Consider the following 15,368-nt stretch of genomic DNA (forward strand, 5'->3'; position numbering starts at 1 on the left):
ATCTTCAAAACACTCTTTACTCTCACCCTACTCCCACTCAGTAGATATTCAGGGGAATACATGGCAAGATCACTTCCAGTTTGACTTTGTGTGCCTTCATATCAAAATATGGCTTAAGACAAATGTGGCAAATACCTAAAACAATTCAAACCTAATTAAAACAAGAAAAATCAAATACTTTGGAGTGGACCTACACACTCTATGTCCTTTCTAAGATAAACGCCTAGAGCTCCACGCATTGATGAAATGAGAGAGCTGAATCGAGAAAAATACACCAAAAAAGTAGTGCGAGGAGGACAAGAGGGAATAAACAGGGAGGAGAAGGCACCAGGGTGGGGCCCTGCTAGCAAGAAAGAACATGTTTAGACAGACCCTGAAGACAGACAACTGGATGGCATTGACAGAAATGACCTTGCCTAGAAAAAGGGACAACAGCTCTCAAAAACTGCAGGAGATGTCCTAAACAAGGAACATCTTTTCCTTCCGATTGCATAACTCTACATCCTTTCAGTAATATTTCACAAAAATATTGAAAAGTTTTGTAAACTTTTGTTTACTAAACTTTTTTGCTTACTTTGTAAAAAAGTCAAGCAAATTAATGGTGTTTCTTTGTAAACTCTAAGACTTAAACAAACTATGAAATTCTGATAATTTTATCACTCCTAACGTGCCTTTCTCATCTTCCTTTACCCTTGTTTACCCTCAGGCCTCCTCCCCCTGTTTACCCTCAGGCCCATTCCCCCCTGTTTACCCTCAGGCCTACTCCTCCTGTTTACCCTCCAGCCTATTCCCTCTGTTTACTCTCAGGCCTCCTCCTCTCGTTTACCCTCAGGCCTACTCCCCCTGTTTACCCTCAGGCTTACTCCCCCTTTTTCACACTCACTTTTACTCGCCCTCTTCCTGAGTGATATTCAGGGGAATACTTGGCAAGATCACTTCCAGTTTGACTCTGTGTGCCTTCCACATATCACTGTCAATACACTGTCAAGCCACAAAAAGAGAAGTAGCAACTTCAGTATGCCCAAAATAGAACTTTCATTCTTGAAAGGCAAACTGTACAGAAAGGGTGACATCTTTATCTTATATGTGAAAAGCCATGGAATTAAGTGGTCTTAATTCTGCCTCCATCATATGTTGGAAATATTTTCTCTTAGTATGCCAGTTCCTAGGATTAAAATACGCACCTTCATGTTTTGTAGATCCTTGCTCAGAGCTCAATTTAACAATTCATATTTTTAAATTTAATTTCCTAGAAATTAGACCTCATTAGAGACCCACCAACAGATGCACCATCTATTTCAAAAGCCAGTAATCACAGAAGTGTATTAACCCACCACAGTGGACACCTACAGGGAAGTTTCTTCCCAAATAAAGATAGATTAGGCAAACCTCTCTCCAGACAAGAGGGGTTAAAGTTATTAAAGTAGGTATTAAAAACTTCTAAGTGAAGGAATCACTTCATCATCATTTACATACCTTTTTCAAATCCCCACTAACCATTCTAATTCAATAAATATAGTTTGACAGGAAATTTCACAGCCCAAAAGCACACTGAGCACCTCTGCAAGATGCCTGCACTTAGGAAATTAAAACAGGATCGTATGAAACATTTGTGGGGAGCATGAGGAGCCTAAAGTCAGGTTTTCAAAAGGCTTTTTTGTTTTAAAGGAACTTTTACCACCAGGAAGCAGTACAAATGAGCTTTTACCCCACAGTAAGCAACTGCTTAGAAGAATTAGAGGTTTTCCTTTCAATTTAGCTGGTTCAGTACAGAGGCCAAATAGAATGAACTTGTCAACTTTTTTGACATAAAAATTGCATTTTGCACAATGCAACAGATTTATCATTCCAAATACCATTTGTAAAGGACCATTTTACACCAAGTTTTTAATGTATTAAGAACAAATGCTCAATATAAGACACAGATGTTAGTTTGCTTTAATTGAACTTTCATCTTCCGCCATTCTTCAAACCCACTCATATGTAGCAGGGACTGAGAATAAATTTTTGAATCAACAAATCTCCCTTCAGATAAAAAGATAAATACTCTTCACCTGGCATTATAAAGAAACAAAACAATCAAACCCAAAAGCCCAGCCTATTTTTTTTTTGTTTATACACATCTTCTGTACATACAGAATCAATGGTCTGGTTTCTGTCTGTACATTTACAGCAGTCTGTAAAACAGAGTGGAACAGGTTGAAGAGATTTAAAGAATTATTTTAACACTGTGATTACTTAAAAATCACAAACAAAAATATCTTAAATAATGAATTTTGAACAGTAAACTTTCTATTTTATGAAAGCATTGTTAATCGTTGCAAAGAAATAAAACATTTAAAGTTGTAATTAAATATGAGGTTTACACTGAGTCAGTTTTTTTGCTAACTAGGACACACTACTTACACTACTGCGCACATCTGAAGAAGAAAACAACTTCTTCTTGCTTTCCCTCACTTAACTCTGAATGAGCTAAGTTATAACATTGAACTGAATAAACTGAAGCAAAGAAAGAACATTTCTGTTCCTGCAGAAGTGGTTATGATTATCATAAACTAGTTTATCCAGACACCAAAACAAGTTAGAAGTGCTTACACAGATACTTCTTCCACTTTGGATGTTTAAATTTCTTAAAGATATCAAAGAGGAGTGCTTAAAAGAAATTTGACCTAAGTAAGAAATTATAGCATGTTTAATTTTTTAAATAAGTTGCCACAATTTTAAACAGGTTATTTTTTCATAAGAAGAATTTAGAAGCCAATTTAAGCAGCAAATTGAGCATATTTTTATCCTTCTGGGAAGCCAGTTAATGCAATATTTCTTAGAGGATATTTCAGCTTCAGTGAAGTCATAAGGCCTTGTTATTTATTCTATGATTTATGTAACACTGGTTCTGCACAAGCCTGCACAAATATCACAAAAAATCTGACCTGAAGAGACTGCATCTCCAGTAGCAAACAGGTATTTGATCTTTGTGACCCTTAGAGTTCACCATTTTTGACAAAAACTTTTTAAAAGGCACTAATTAAGCATCAAAGATGAAAGAGTGGGTATGTGTACAAGGTAAAAGCAGCGCTGTGTAGAGATACCCTGGCTGGCAGCGTAGCTTCATCATGACAAAACTCAGATTTCTTGGTACTCCCTAACTAGCTGGGTAGACTAGCCCTGGCACAGCTATATACAAATGAACCTAGATGTAAACTAAAATCTGAGCTAGTTTACTCCATCACACCTAAAGCTGTTTATTGTACGTACATTAAGACTTGCTTGTTGTATAATGTCTATGTAGAAAATTAACTAACTTTTAAAACTACTTACAAAAGCTAGGCATTTTAAAGAATATTTATATATACCCAAACTACAACAAAAATGTTCAAGCAGGGTTTAAGGACACACTACCTCTCCCATTCCAGTCCAAAATAGGGGCTTTAGGATTCACATTAGAGCTCCATTCTTACACCTGAAGGCATAAATCAGTGCTCCTGAACTAAGTTATTACGTATCATTGCTTCAGCAAAGTCTCTCGCAACTCAATTCCTTTGGAAAGTAGAGGTGACTCTTGCAACTTTTCCAGATAGCAAGAAATATCTGCAATAGGGAGCTGACTTACAGTGCAATAAAACTTGAAATTAAGCTGCAGCAATTTTTAGAAACATGTCAAAACATTAATCACTAGTGATTAATTTATGTAGTAGATACCCTTTTTTTTTTCTTCTAACTATGCACCTTTGTTTATTGGCTCACAAGGTCATTACCACAGGCTGAAGGAAATGGGTCAGATACTCTTCTGACCGCCAGCCAGATCTGCACACCTCACATAGTCACTTAAATAACACCACTATCTTTGTTGCAGTCATGGCTAGAAACCTCTTAAAACATTTTCTGACATGACACTACTCAGTTCAACCCCTACTCTTCAGCCCCTAGGACACTGCAGTGCCAACAGGTACGTATTGGCCATGCTCATAAGTTAACGCAGGTCTCAACTCACAGGCAATATTTCCATTCATATTTCCAATTCTTCTGTCTTGCCATTTGCAATCATCACTAGATAGTCTGCACGTGTGCATTGCCGTGTGCATTTTAAGTCTGCTGTGACTTTATTAACAGACACTGCCTTGCGGATTTACAGTCCCCAGATCAAAGTAATTTTGATCCTTTCTTTCTTCGGTGGCTAAAAGGCTCGGTAGGTGCAAACAAAAACTTGTAAATCCACTTCCTAGAATGAAACAAAATTGCCAGAAATGACCAGGTAAACACCACTCACATGCTTTTGTAGTCATCAAATAAAGAAGCACCTTTGAACACTAATTGCATAGAGTCATGCTACAACAAATGTTGGAAGCTCATTGGAAGATCATGAATTTACTCGACACCTGCATAAGACATCAGCTAATTAAATAGTCTAGACAGAAAAGGTTATTCAAAAGGGTACACTCAATACTCAACAACAAAAATGCAGCAAAAGCCATGCTAACGATATTGCAGCATTTTATAAAGCATGGATGACTCGTGGTTTTCCAAAGCAAATAAGAGAAACACCAATGTTATGAATAAATCTGAGGAACAACCAAAACTGTCACTAAGGAAAATTTTCGCAGATGATAAAGCAATTTCATTCACTATCCAAGACCTTACTTGATGGTACAGTTGCGGTCTTAGCGCCGAGTTCTCAATCATAGTGTGAACCATGGTGATTAAAGGTTCATTCTCTTTCATCTATTTCAAATCAGGAGGAGCATACAGCAAACATCAGTTTACAGCATGGCTAGATTTGAAAGACGACACTGTAAATATAGCCTCTACTTTAATTTTTTTCTAATAATGCAGTAGATTACATTTTATCCCATGCTTTTTTATAGATTCTATCATTCAGTAATATTAAACATATGAAAACTTTAATAATGTCAAAGAGATGAAATAAAAACACATAAAAATACTCAAAACCAACAGAATGGTCATTGACCAAACCTATCTCTTTTGAAAAACAGGAATGCTTAGAATAAGCCTAGCTTTACAAGACTTTGAAAAGAAAAGCAGTATAGGAAATATGCAATAGGGAACATTTAAACCTTTATCAGAAAGCCTTTTAAAATACAAGTTTAATAACTCAGTGTATATTATAAAGATATAAGCATTCATAGCCTCTGATTATTGAAGCCAGGTTTAGGCATATATTCTTGTATCACAAAATGCCTTTATATACTGCATTGTTTTATATACTTAGGAACTTTGAATCATTAGTCACTGTATTTAACCCTCCACTCCACCCCCCTAGACTGCTGTAAACTATTTGGTTTACATTTCCAAGCAGGTCAAGCATTTTCTATCATGATTTATATTTATTGCCATGTGTGCAAATATTAAAACAGCTCCTTTGATCATTACAGCAAAAGCTGCATACATTTGGCATTTCAGAAACACAAAGCTTAGTACACAGAGAAAATGGTCTGGGATTCTTCTGTAACAGAAGACAAGGAATACTTAGAAGTTTTTAGGAGTCAACAGAATGTTGTAGAGAGCTGGATTAACATCCATAAAGACCTTTCACCAATCCAGCTTCTAGATGTTCCAGCCTTTTTTCAAGAGGCAATATTTTTCCTTTTCTTCTTCCTTTTCCTTTTCTTTTTCTTTTTTTTTCCTTGAAAAAAAAATCCTTCTAACCTCTTCAACAATCCCAGTTTCAAATACTACACAGGAAGACAGTATGGTGAACACTAATGATCTTTCACTCTGTCTGTGTGCATATACGTAGGAATCATGAATTTGCATAGCCTGGTTTCGCCTCAGAGATTGAAACGCTACAGAAAGTCTGAGTTTTTAAGTCATCCTGGGATGCCTCACCCCACCTTCTGTTTTTTTTCTAAACCTAACTTGTACATTTGGAAAAAATATATCTTATTTCTCCAATGAGAAACGTTATTTTGCTGTTGTAGATATAGTTCTTTTTTGTTGTTGCTGTTGTTTTTATACAGAGAGAAGGTCTGATCAGATGAAAAGTCCATTATCTGAGAAGAAGAGTACTGTATTTTAAGAGCGTAAGCTTACAAAGATCTTTATGTAAGGTATAAACAAACAACAAAAAAATACCCGCAAAAACAAAAGCCTCCTATCCGCTATCCTCTACAATAAAATGTGAACAAAAAACTAGAACTGATACAAGAAGCTGTTCTCCCTTTACATTAAAATTTGGCCTGAAAAGGAAAAAAAAAAAAAAAAGGCATGAACTGGGTGATATCAGAGATTTTTACCTGATCAGCAGTAAGATTCAAAACCAAGCTACCAAACTACAAATGTCTTAAACATTTCTAAAACAAAAATAACTCTAAGGCTGAAATGTTTTATTAGGAATATGCTGATTCAGAAACATTTTCTTTATTAGGAGAATTTCAAAGGCTTCAGGCTCTCTTGCTAATTCTTCTTTTTTGAACCATATTTCAAATTGCCTCTTTCTGACTTACTGTTCAAAGGTTCTTTTTTTCCAGATTAGAAAGAAAGCAAACTGCCTTCTCTCAGGAGCTGTTCTGAAATAAGCTTTTGTCCTCTGTCTGGATCCAGCTTTGCAGTATGGGACGTTCCCCAACACCTTTACCATTGGCATTTCACCATGCTTATTTAATGCTGCCTGCAATGGCCAGTTATCCAGTCATTTCTACCAAAGTTCCAGTTCCTTAAGCCCTTATGGGTCAAACAGTGAGAAACAGATTATTGCTAAAGCAATGTCAACCAAAGAGACATTGCAATAATCACAAATATTGAGCATTTCTCCCCTCAGGAAATGAACTTTTTCAAATACTGTCCAATTTTTAATGACTAAAGTTAGTGCACACACAAGTTGTTGTGTCCTGAAGAAGAGGCAGATTAAAACAGAGCTATGATGATTACAACAGCAGTTGTAAGGAATATATCTAGTTTGTGCTGCTAAATCGTTACCACGAAACTTCTCCCCAAGCTGAAGTTGGGTGCTGTTTAATTTGGTCAATGCTTTCCCTAGTTAGAGGAAGAAGAATACAGAAACACGGCTTCATTTTTCTATCACGTCAGAAAAGCTATTATTATTTGGAGAAAATTTTAAAGGTCTTATTTATTGTGCAGCAATCTATGATGTAACTAATAGTAAGGCATTCATAGAGTATCTCTAATTGAAAAGAGATCTCCACAAATTAGAATTACTCTCTACATGTAAGCAAACTGAAATGTGAACTGCCTAATGGCACAAAACAACGCAGCAATAAAACCAAATAAAATCCATCCGTCTTGGTTCATATCCTTTTCTACTTCTAGTGAATAACTGTTCTGTCCTCAAAAGCAATCCTCTGGCTTGGCTCTTATCCTTATTGATGTAGCATAGAAAAGCATTTTCTAGTTAGAAACAACAAAAAAAAGGGATCTCTTCAACAGGAGATATATATGAACCCTGTTTATGAGCTAGCATTGCCTTTTGGACCATAAAGCCAAGCTACTGAGAGTTTTTTCTTATGTTTTCCTGAATTCTTTTCCATGCTCGTTAACATCCTGGGGAGACGGCACTTTAGCACGTACTGTCCTGGTGGGAATGATCAGCCGGACTAGTGGCTCCCTACCACGAAACTCGACATCTCTGGAGAGATAAGACCACATGTCATGGTTGGCATAAGGCTGAGCTCAGACTGTCACTTTTATTCATTTCCTCACAGCTTCTTGAAGGTGTAAGCAGTGGCAAGAGGACCAGGCTAAGCTTTTCCCCTGCTGGTCCTCTGTCCAAAACAAAGAAGGAAAAAGCACTTGTCCTTCCTGCCTTCTCTTTACTGGGCCTCTGGTGCAGTCATCTTTCACCCGCACAGCCCCAGCTCTTGAGCATCTCTCCTTCCTCTGCTGAAGGAAAAAGCACCAAGGCGCAGAAAGAACAGCAGAGATGGCTGGGTAGCTCCCTCTCTCTCTTCCCAATAATCTGACAAATACAAGAAAAAGCAATATTCTGTATGTTGCTAAGATCTTAGGTTGAAGTACAAGAAATCCTGTATAATACAGGATGTCTGCCAACTCTTTCCAGCTCCCTTTCTACTATTGCAGCCTCCTCTCTTTTGCTGCCTTTCCCTTGAACCACCTTCCGGGTCTCAGGAAGACGATATGAAAAAGCAAAAACGGGACCAAAGTACATGGATCCTGGCTGTGGGACCTTTACTCCTTTTTTTGATGAGAATTTGTTCAAGTTCTGCCTACTTTTAAGTACTGTCCTAAAAAATTAAAGGAAGTGCAAAGTACAAGCACCAGCTGAAGTGGAATAAGTACGTGAACGACTCTAACATCCAAATCATTCACATCAACAGCCATTTTATAAACAGGAAAATAAATAAATAAAGGAAAAAAAGACTAAAATAACCCTAAAAATGGAGTAGCATTTATACTATGTCAAACCAAGCTGCAACATACTAAAATCACTATGACAACAAGCAGAGAGAATTTTACAAAAATAGCTTGAGCTTAGGAAAGGGGTTTTCAGTCAAAAGCAAAAGTTTACCATCAACCTACAGTTCAGAAGGGTGCTCAAAGATGAGTTTGCTGGAATTCTCTGTAATAACAGCATACAGACATTCATGCAGGACCTCTTGTCATGGTTTAATTTACAATGGAGGAAAAAAAGGTATCTGCTGAAATCTAACTTTCATTTGAAGAAATTTTATGTCCTCTTTCTGGTTATTTCTACTTTAATTATTGTGTGCAAATGCATTCAAAAAGTACAGAAAAGAGTCTGCTGGCTTGGATTTAGTAGTACACATAAGTGAACCCATAAAAATTTATAATGCATGAGACTGGGATTACATTTAATTAACGCACCCTTAAGCCAGTTTGCAGATGATTCCAAACTGGGAGCAGTGGCCGATGCACCAGATGGTTGTGCTGCCATTGAGAGGGACCTCAACAGGCTGGAGAACCGGCCCGGCAGGACCCTCATGCAGCTCGGCGGAGGAAACGCCAGGTCCTGCCGCTGGGGAGGAGCAAGGCCGCGCACCGGGAAGCTGGGAGCCTGGACCTGCGGCTCCTGGTGGACAAGCTGACCACGACGGCATCTCAGGGCACACTAGGCAGAGCGTGGCCAGCAAGTTGTGAGAGGGGATCCCTCCACCCTGCTCGGCATAGGGGAGGCTACGGCTGGAGAGCTGGGACCGCTGCTGGGCTTCCCAGTACAGCAGCGACCAGAATGGTTCACACCTCCCTTTAAAAGAAGATTGTGGGACAAAAATTCTTTCCAAAGTATATGACTAGGGATGTGTGCGTCAGTCTCTTCAGTCTCTGTTGCCCTATCTCTGAACTCCAACAACAACAACAAAAATTCTGAAATCATACTACGTAATTTCTGAAAGAGTAATATAAGAATCTGTAAGCATCTCAAGAAAATAACTGCACAAAAGAGAGTATAGTTTTGAAAAAAGGCTATAGGATATTCTTCAGTTTTGCTGAAAAACATCCGACCAGTAGAGAACACCTTACTACAACACTATATATAAGTTACTCCCTCTGCACTTGCACTTTTGCCTGTCTCAATATTCTTCCATGCAACCTTGGTAAAAACTTAGTCGTCATTATTCACAGAACTGAATTCTTTGCAACCAGAAAGGTGAGGGTTAAAGATAACAGGACAGGAGTTTCACCACATGCTCTAAGTAAAGATGTTTTTAACACTATTTTTCAGAGATTCCGTATGAATCATGACTGGAAGTACCTAATTTAAGCATATTGGGCATTTAATACTCAAAGAGGGTAAGTCATTATGTAAGTTGATCAGAGATGCTTGTACCAAAGAGGCATCACCTCAGTTAGCCTAGAAGAAACCTGTGATTTTTCATTCCTAAAATAAGTGAAAATTGATAATAGATAAACTAATAAAGGTAAATCAATGCAATAACCACCCCTAGAAGCAGTGGTACTTAAAGCAAATTAAAGACTCTAGAGGCATTTATTTATTGCATGTGGCAGTCTTATAATAAAGCAAAGAGAAAAAAAAAAATCAGTCAAACTGGGAAAATTCCTATGCTCTCTTCCATGTTTTTATGGTTAAGGAAATACATTTTAGACTTGACAATGATTTCGTATTGTAAAAACTGCAGTAATTTCTTGCACCTTTGGTGGAGGTGATTAAGGTGAGTTTAAAAGATTTGTGCACTTCCCTAAATTAGTATGAATTTATCAGATTACATTTAGAAATTACACCAGATGCAAGAAAAGCATCCTTTTTACCACTTCACATATGATATAAACCATTCCTCTGTTTAATGCTACACATTATGCTAACAAGTTTGGCTGATCAAGCACCAGCATGCTAGGCAGTTTTAAATTTCATGGGTACAGTTGTTGTTCCCTCCCTGCAATAAAATACATTGTTGAAGACAGAATTATTCCCCCACTCCAAAACATTATAAACCAAAAACTGTTGATTCGTTTCATGTATTCTGGTCTAAAATAAAGATTAGGGAGACACATTTTCCCCTACTGTTTTTGAACCTCCTGCAATCTACTAAACATGACAAAGAAGTTTCAGAATATATCACCACTTAACTAGATTTGTCACAATTTACATCTTGCTTCCAAGTGACCACAGAAAGATAAAGTCATTGGAAGCAAGATTTTTTTAAATTGAATTCCCTGAAATCCTGCTTACCACTGTAATATATAGGCCATAAAAATTCTAAAAAGTAGTGGTTCTGAGCATAATGCTGAAAAGTTTCATTAGGAAAGGGAGTATTTCAATAAACTAAGCAGTTCATATTTGTAACTAGCAGATACCCAGTTGTTATTTCTTCTAAACACTGTGTTTGTCTTCTCTATGTATTATCAAATATTTTCAATTTAAAACTTTTCTCACACGCAACTTGCTAGCAAGTCCCATTAGATCATGCAACGAAGCCATAAAAAGCTGTGATAACATAATTATTCCGTTGGCAACAAATTATGCTGTCAAAGACAGAATTATAGCCAAACTCTAAAATCAGCAGAAGTTATGAAGAAGTAAAATCTAAATATTTAACAAACAACTGGGTAAATGGAAAAAAAAGTAATTAGCCTTGCTATGAATTTTTTTTTTTTTTAAATCCTGTTTGATCTTCCTTTCACTTTATGCCCTGTAGAAATAGCTAACTCTTCTTCATTCAGAGCACTGAAGCTAGCAGAAGTACTTGTTGTCTATAAATTGCATGTGTGTCATATTAGTTTGGAAATAGGTTATGACTTTGGTTAAGGGCAATAAAATGCTACAGAAATTTTAGTTGATTTATTACAGGAAAGACATGAAGAATAGAAAAATTAATTAGAGAATCGCTACTGTATTCTGACAGAATGTTTAAGTTCAGTTTATGTTTTCCACTACATGTCAAATTTGCAACAAATTAAGATATTTTATGCTATTTAAAAAGACACATATTAAATAACCAAATTCATAAAAGGCACTAAAAATCCATCTCCCCAAATATTTACAGCTTGAAAGAAGCAAGCAAAAAGCATTAGGAGACATAAATATACAAAAAAAGTTGCAAATCCCACCTGATGATCCAAATATATGGCATTCCTTTGAAGGTGATGTGAAAGAATCTCACTCTAGCAGGCAGCAGGCAGAAGAAAAAAGGACAGAAGGTGCAGAATGCATGAAAAGAGTTTTAAAAGATGTAAACTAGACAGTGATGTTTCAATTTCACTAAGAAATACATAATTCTACTTTCCCCTGTTTTTTTCTTGTGAACTTCTAACATGTTTTGACACCGAAACAGAAATGATGATGAAAGTTTGCCATGAACCATACTATACACTGTTGCTTTAGATTTTGTTTTTACACATAGAATACAGTACATCCATTTGGAATTTCTATACATAACTATACAGATGACTATAAACCCTTTGATAAATCTGTGTTTTAATCATGCCCTAATTTTTGCCCACGGATTACAATTTCATCTGATAAGAGGTAGTACACACAAAGAGTTAAGCTTGTTATCCACCACTACTATTATTTAAGCAAAAACAGGTTAAGCCTGTAACTGTACTTAAAACTCCGTAAGTGCACTGCGCCTTGAAGCGTTCCTGCTTCTTTGAGCTAAGAACTCAAAGGGTTAACAGCAGAACATCCCACGCAGGAGGAAACCACGTTATTCCATCCACCCCCACAGGCCTCGGAGAATTCCGCACCAATGGCACAATGCAAACTTTGATTAATGAATGACCAGAGGTTAGTGAGAATGGCACATGACACACATTGCTTTATAGCTGACCTTTGGGCTGCTGGCCTCAAGTTTTAGCTGCATGAGCTGTGCTAGTGTGTGTTCCCGGATACTACTCAGTTCGGCTTGCTGCCGTCTCAGCTTTATTAGCAGCAGCGTGAGCTCCTCTGGCTGAAGGAGTGCAGTGTGAGAAGCCAAAGAGTGGAAAAAAGGTTAATCGGGATCCTGAGCAACACGCGATCAAAATCTTAGCATCTTCCCCATGGTACAGAAACCGATATTTATGGCGAAACGCCAAAAGATGCGGTGGTTTTCCCCAAAATGACCATTTTAAAAACATATAACAAAGGTTTAAGTTTAACTGTTCAAACACATGATACTGTAAAATGCCATAAAGATTGGAATATTCTGTTTAAAGCACAAAAAAATTTGGATTTTGCAGGAGAAAATCTGTTTTTTTCTGGCACATGTATCAAATTGATGATACTGACTTAAGTGAAGGGAGAGATATTCCAACCTTTAGGATATCATTATCTGTACATGGACAACTACTAGCAGTTGAAAGAATCTGAAAACATCCCCAAAGAAAATGCAGGCTTCTAAAACAGTGAGGGAAAAAAAAAAAAAGAAAAGATAAACTGCATCACAAACAAGCACCTCTCACATCAGAAAATGGCACAAGCACGACAAAAATTCTTTTCAGTCCCTCCTTCCACAGGCTTGAGGGTAAAAGTTAATTTAGGATGCACTTCTACAACTTGAAAAGATGCATAATATAGTCTTAGGAAAGAACAGGGAGTGGTATTTAAAGCCTATGATTATTTCAATAAAATTCACAGTCAAATGGGGAGTTCCTAGGCAATTCCACAGAGAAGAGTTCATTTCAGTCGGGAAAAATCTGCATGAACTTTCTCTGGGATCCACTTCTATCAGGAACACTTCTAAGGAAAGAAGAGACCATCAATCTCACTAATATTTTTGTTATGTTCCTTATTTGCTTCTGTTTCTTACACTTCTCCAGAAGTGAATCTTGTAAGTGGTTAAATATTCACCTAGCAGTTTCACTTACTGCCACAATTAGCAAGCTCTGTGTGTTAAAAAAAATATCACCCCAGCTTGTTCTCTACCAGGGCCACAGAATTTCCCCAAAGCAAAAAAGTAAAGAAGAAAACCCCAGAGAGCAAGAACGTTAAGTTACTGAAAAACAAATAAATCTCAGTTATTTGGAATAAGGAGCAAAAAGGTGTCTGAGAATGACCAGGGCACTGGCACTAGCGTGAGCTTATATCAAACTAGCCCACAAGAGGGAGCAAGGGATTTCCACATCGCTTCAGCTGTCAAAAACCATTTGTTTTGATGGAAACCAAACACCAAGGCCAAACTGGCTAATGGGCAATCTTGTTTTTATTACTCTTTCAGCATCTTCAATTCAAATTTGTAATTTCAGAATGAATAAGCATCTAGACTGATATGCAGGACACGTTCAAGTTCTTTCCCAAAGGAAGGGCCAAGGTTTTCAAGGTGAAAATTAGTCTCATCTCAAAGCACAACGAAGTTCATTTTATAACAACTGTGATAAGCAGATTTGAACAAGACTATAGAATCATGTTGTATTTCCAAAACTTTTCTTAGTATGTCCTGCAACTATCTGATTTTCATGCATTAGCAATACATTTTTAATGGTATTTCAATAAAATGTTTGCAAGATTTTTTTTTTCTTTGTGGAGAAGCCAACTGAACAGTAATTCCTACTCTTCCCTAGAGATGGATAACTTGCTAACATTTGGGACGTGGCTGTAGGTGTTGTGCATGGGTCTCATTCTAGGACCTGCTGCAGGCAACAGGAGCTACCTGCGGGTTTCCTCCTCTGGCTGCTCCAACACCCACTGGTATCTACAGCCCACAGCCTCCTTGGGCCCTGCTCCTCTCAGCAGCCTGGCACCGGCACCGCAGCCCGAGGAGGCTACTGGCCCACAAGCCCCAGCAAATGCCTTCCGCCCGCGTGCGAGATGAGGGGCCAGCTGTACAGGTCATCCCGGGAGAAGAGGTGGAAATTGCCACAGATTCATGCTGGGAAGTGCAAGAAACAGCAGTCTAGGCAGTGGAAGGATTAACTGTGGAGCTGGTACCCACAATAAGATCCTAAATCTGTACTTTAAGATCTTAACTGTCCGTTATCGAAGTTGGGCAGAGAAAAATTACAGAAACAAGATCTAATAAAAATCTAGTAAATTTAGGTCTATGCCTTTGCTTTTGTCAAGTCATGTTCCAGCTAGTGAGGCTGATAATGTTCACTAGGATTACTTTGAGGAAACACCCTCAGAGTTTTCATTCTATCACAGACAAACGGGAGATGCCAAAAAGAACATTATTTTTCCAAATGATGTTACAGCAGCCTCATGACTTCCAAAAACCAAATAGTTTAGTTTGAGGATTTTCTTTTTAAATGTATTGGAGAAATAATAACGTTGTTCTTGATTCCACCCTTTCCCCCTTGAACCTTTGTAATGTATTAAAACTGATTACAAAAGTTCATCTTTCTGGAAGAAAATCTGAACTTAGTGACTCAGTTGCCACAAAATATTCTCAGAATTAACATAACTAAAGAATATCTCCCAATTTGCTTTTAAAAACTCTGCTAATTAACATAAAGACTGTATTGAATGCGGGCTCTGAAAAGAATAAGACTTCAGTGCTGTCTGTTTACATTTAAGGAACTGTTCTTAAAAGAAAGAAAGAAAACATTTTATTTGAATGCACCAAATAAAAATGTAACTCACTGTTTTGCCTTGGAGGCTCTGAGGAGTAATAGGCTGCAAACTCAGAGCTGCTGGCATTGACCTTCTGTCAGGCACAAAGACATGCTGTATAAAAACAAAATTGCACAGTATGAGCCATAGTTATTTAAAGAACCAACGAATATTACATTTTTTTTTAATAAGTCAAGTTTCCTTGTCACGACAAATTTGTTCTGACTTGTGATGGCTTTGGCTCGTCATGCTGTCTGCTGATCTACTAGCCTGGACACTCATCTTGAGTAGCTGACCTCTAAGTTTTAGAAATATACCAACTTTCATTTAATCAATGACCCTCTCTCGTAATGATATGAGAGATATCCCTACCAATAAGAGCCTGTAAAAGACGATTTTAGTTTTTAAACTAACACTGAAAACCACTTGG

General features: G+C 37.4%; 1 protein-coding gene across 18 annotated transcripts in view; it reads right to left on the reverse strand.

The window, feature by feature from the left end:
• PLEKHA5 (pleckstrin homology domain containing A5) overlaps window positions 1–15,368 on the reverse strand; it is a 151,470-nt gene that overhangs the window by 22,589 nt on the left and 113,513 nt on the right. For 7 of the 18 annotated variants that reach the window (XM_088528415.1, XM_088528417.1, XM_088528423.1 and 4 more), the window contains 4 exons: window positions 14,969–15,052; window positions 12,240–12,359; window positions 11,518–11,571; window positions 4,639–4,719 (listed from right to left, as the gene is read on the reverse strand). In XM_088528415.1, coding sequence (XP_088384541.1) covers window positions 4,639–4,719; window positions 11,518–11,571; window positions 12,240–12,359; window positions 14,969–15,052 — 339 coding nt within the window. The remainder of the gene's footprint in view (window positions 1–4,638; window positions 4,720–11,517; window positions 11,572–12,239; window positions 12,360–14,968; window positions 15,053–15,368) is intronic. The other 11 variants (XM_088528420.1, XM_088528426.1, XM_088528414.1 and 8 more) reach the window with 3 other exon arrangements.

This window comes from Tinamus guttatus, unplaced genomic scaffold, assembly GCF_059628265.1.
Source record: "Tinamus guttatus ecotype Peru unplaced genomic scaffold, ASM5962826v1 Tinamus_guttatus_pri_ptg000308l, whole genome shotgun sequence".
Lineage (NCBI taxonomy): Eukaryota > Metazoa > Chordata > Aves > Tinamiformes > Tinamidae > Tinamus > Tinamus guttatus.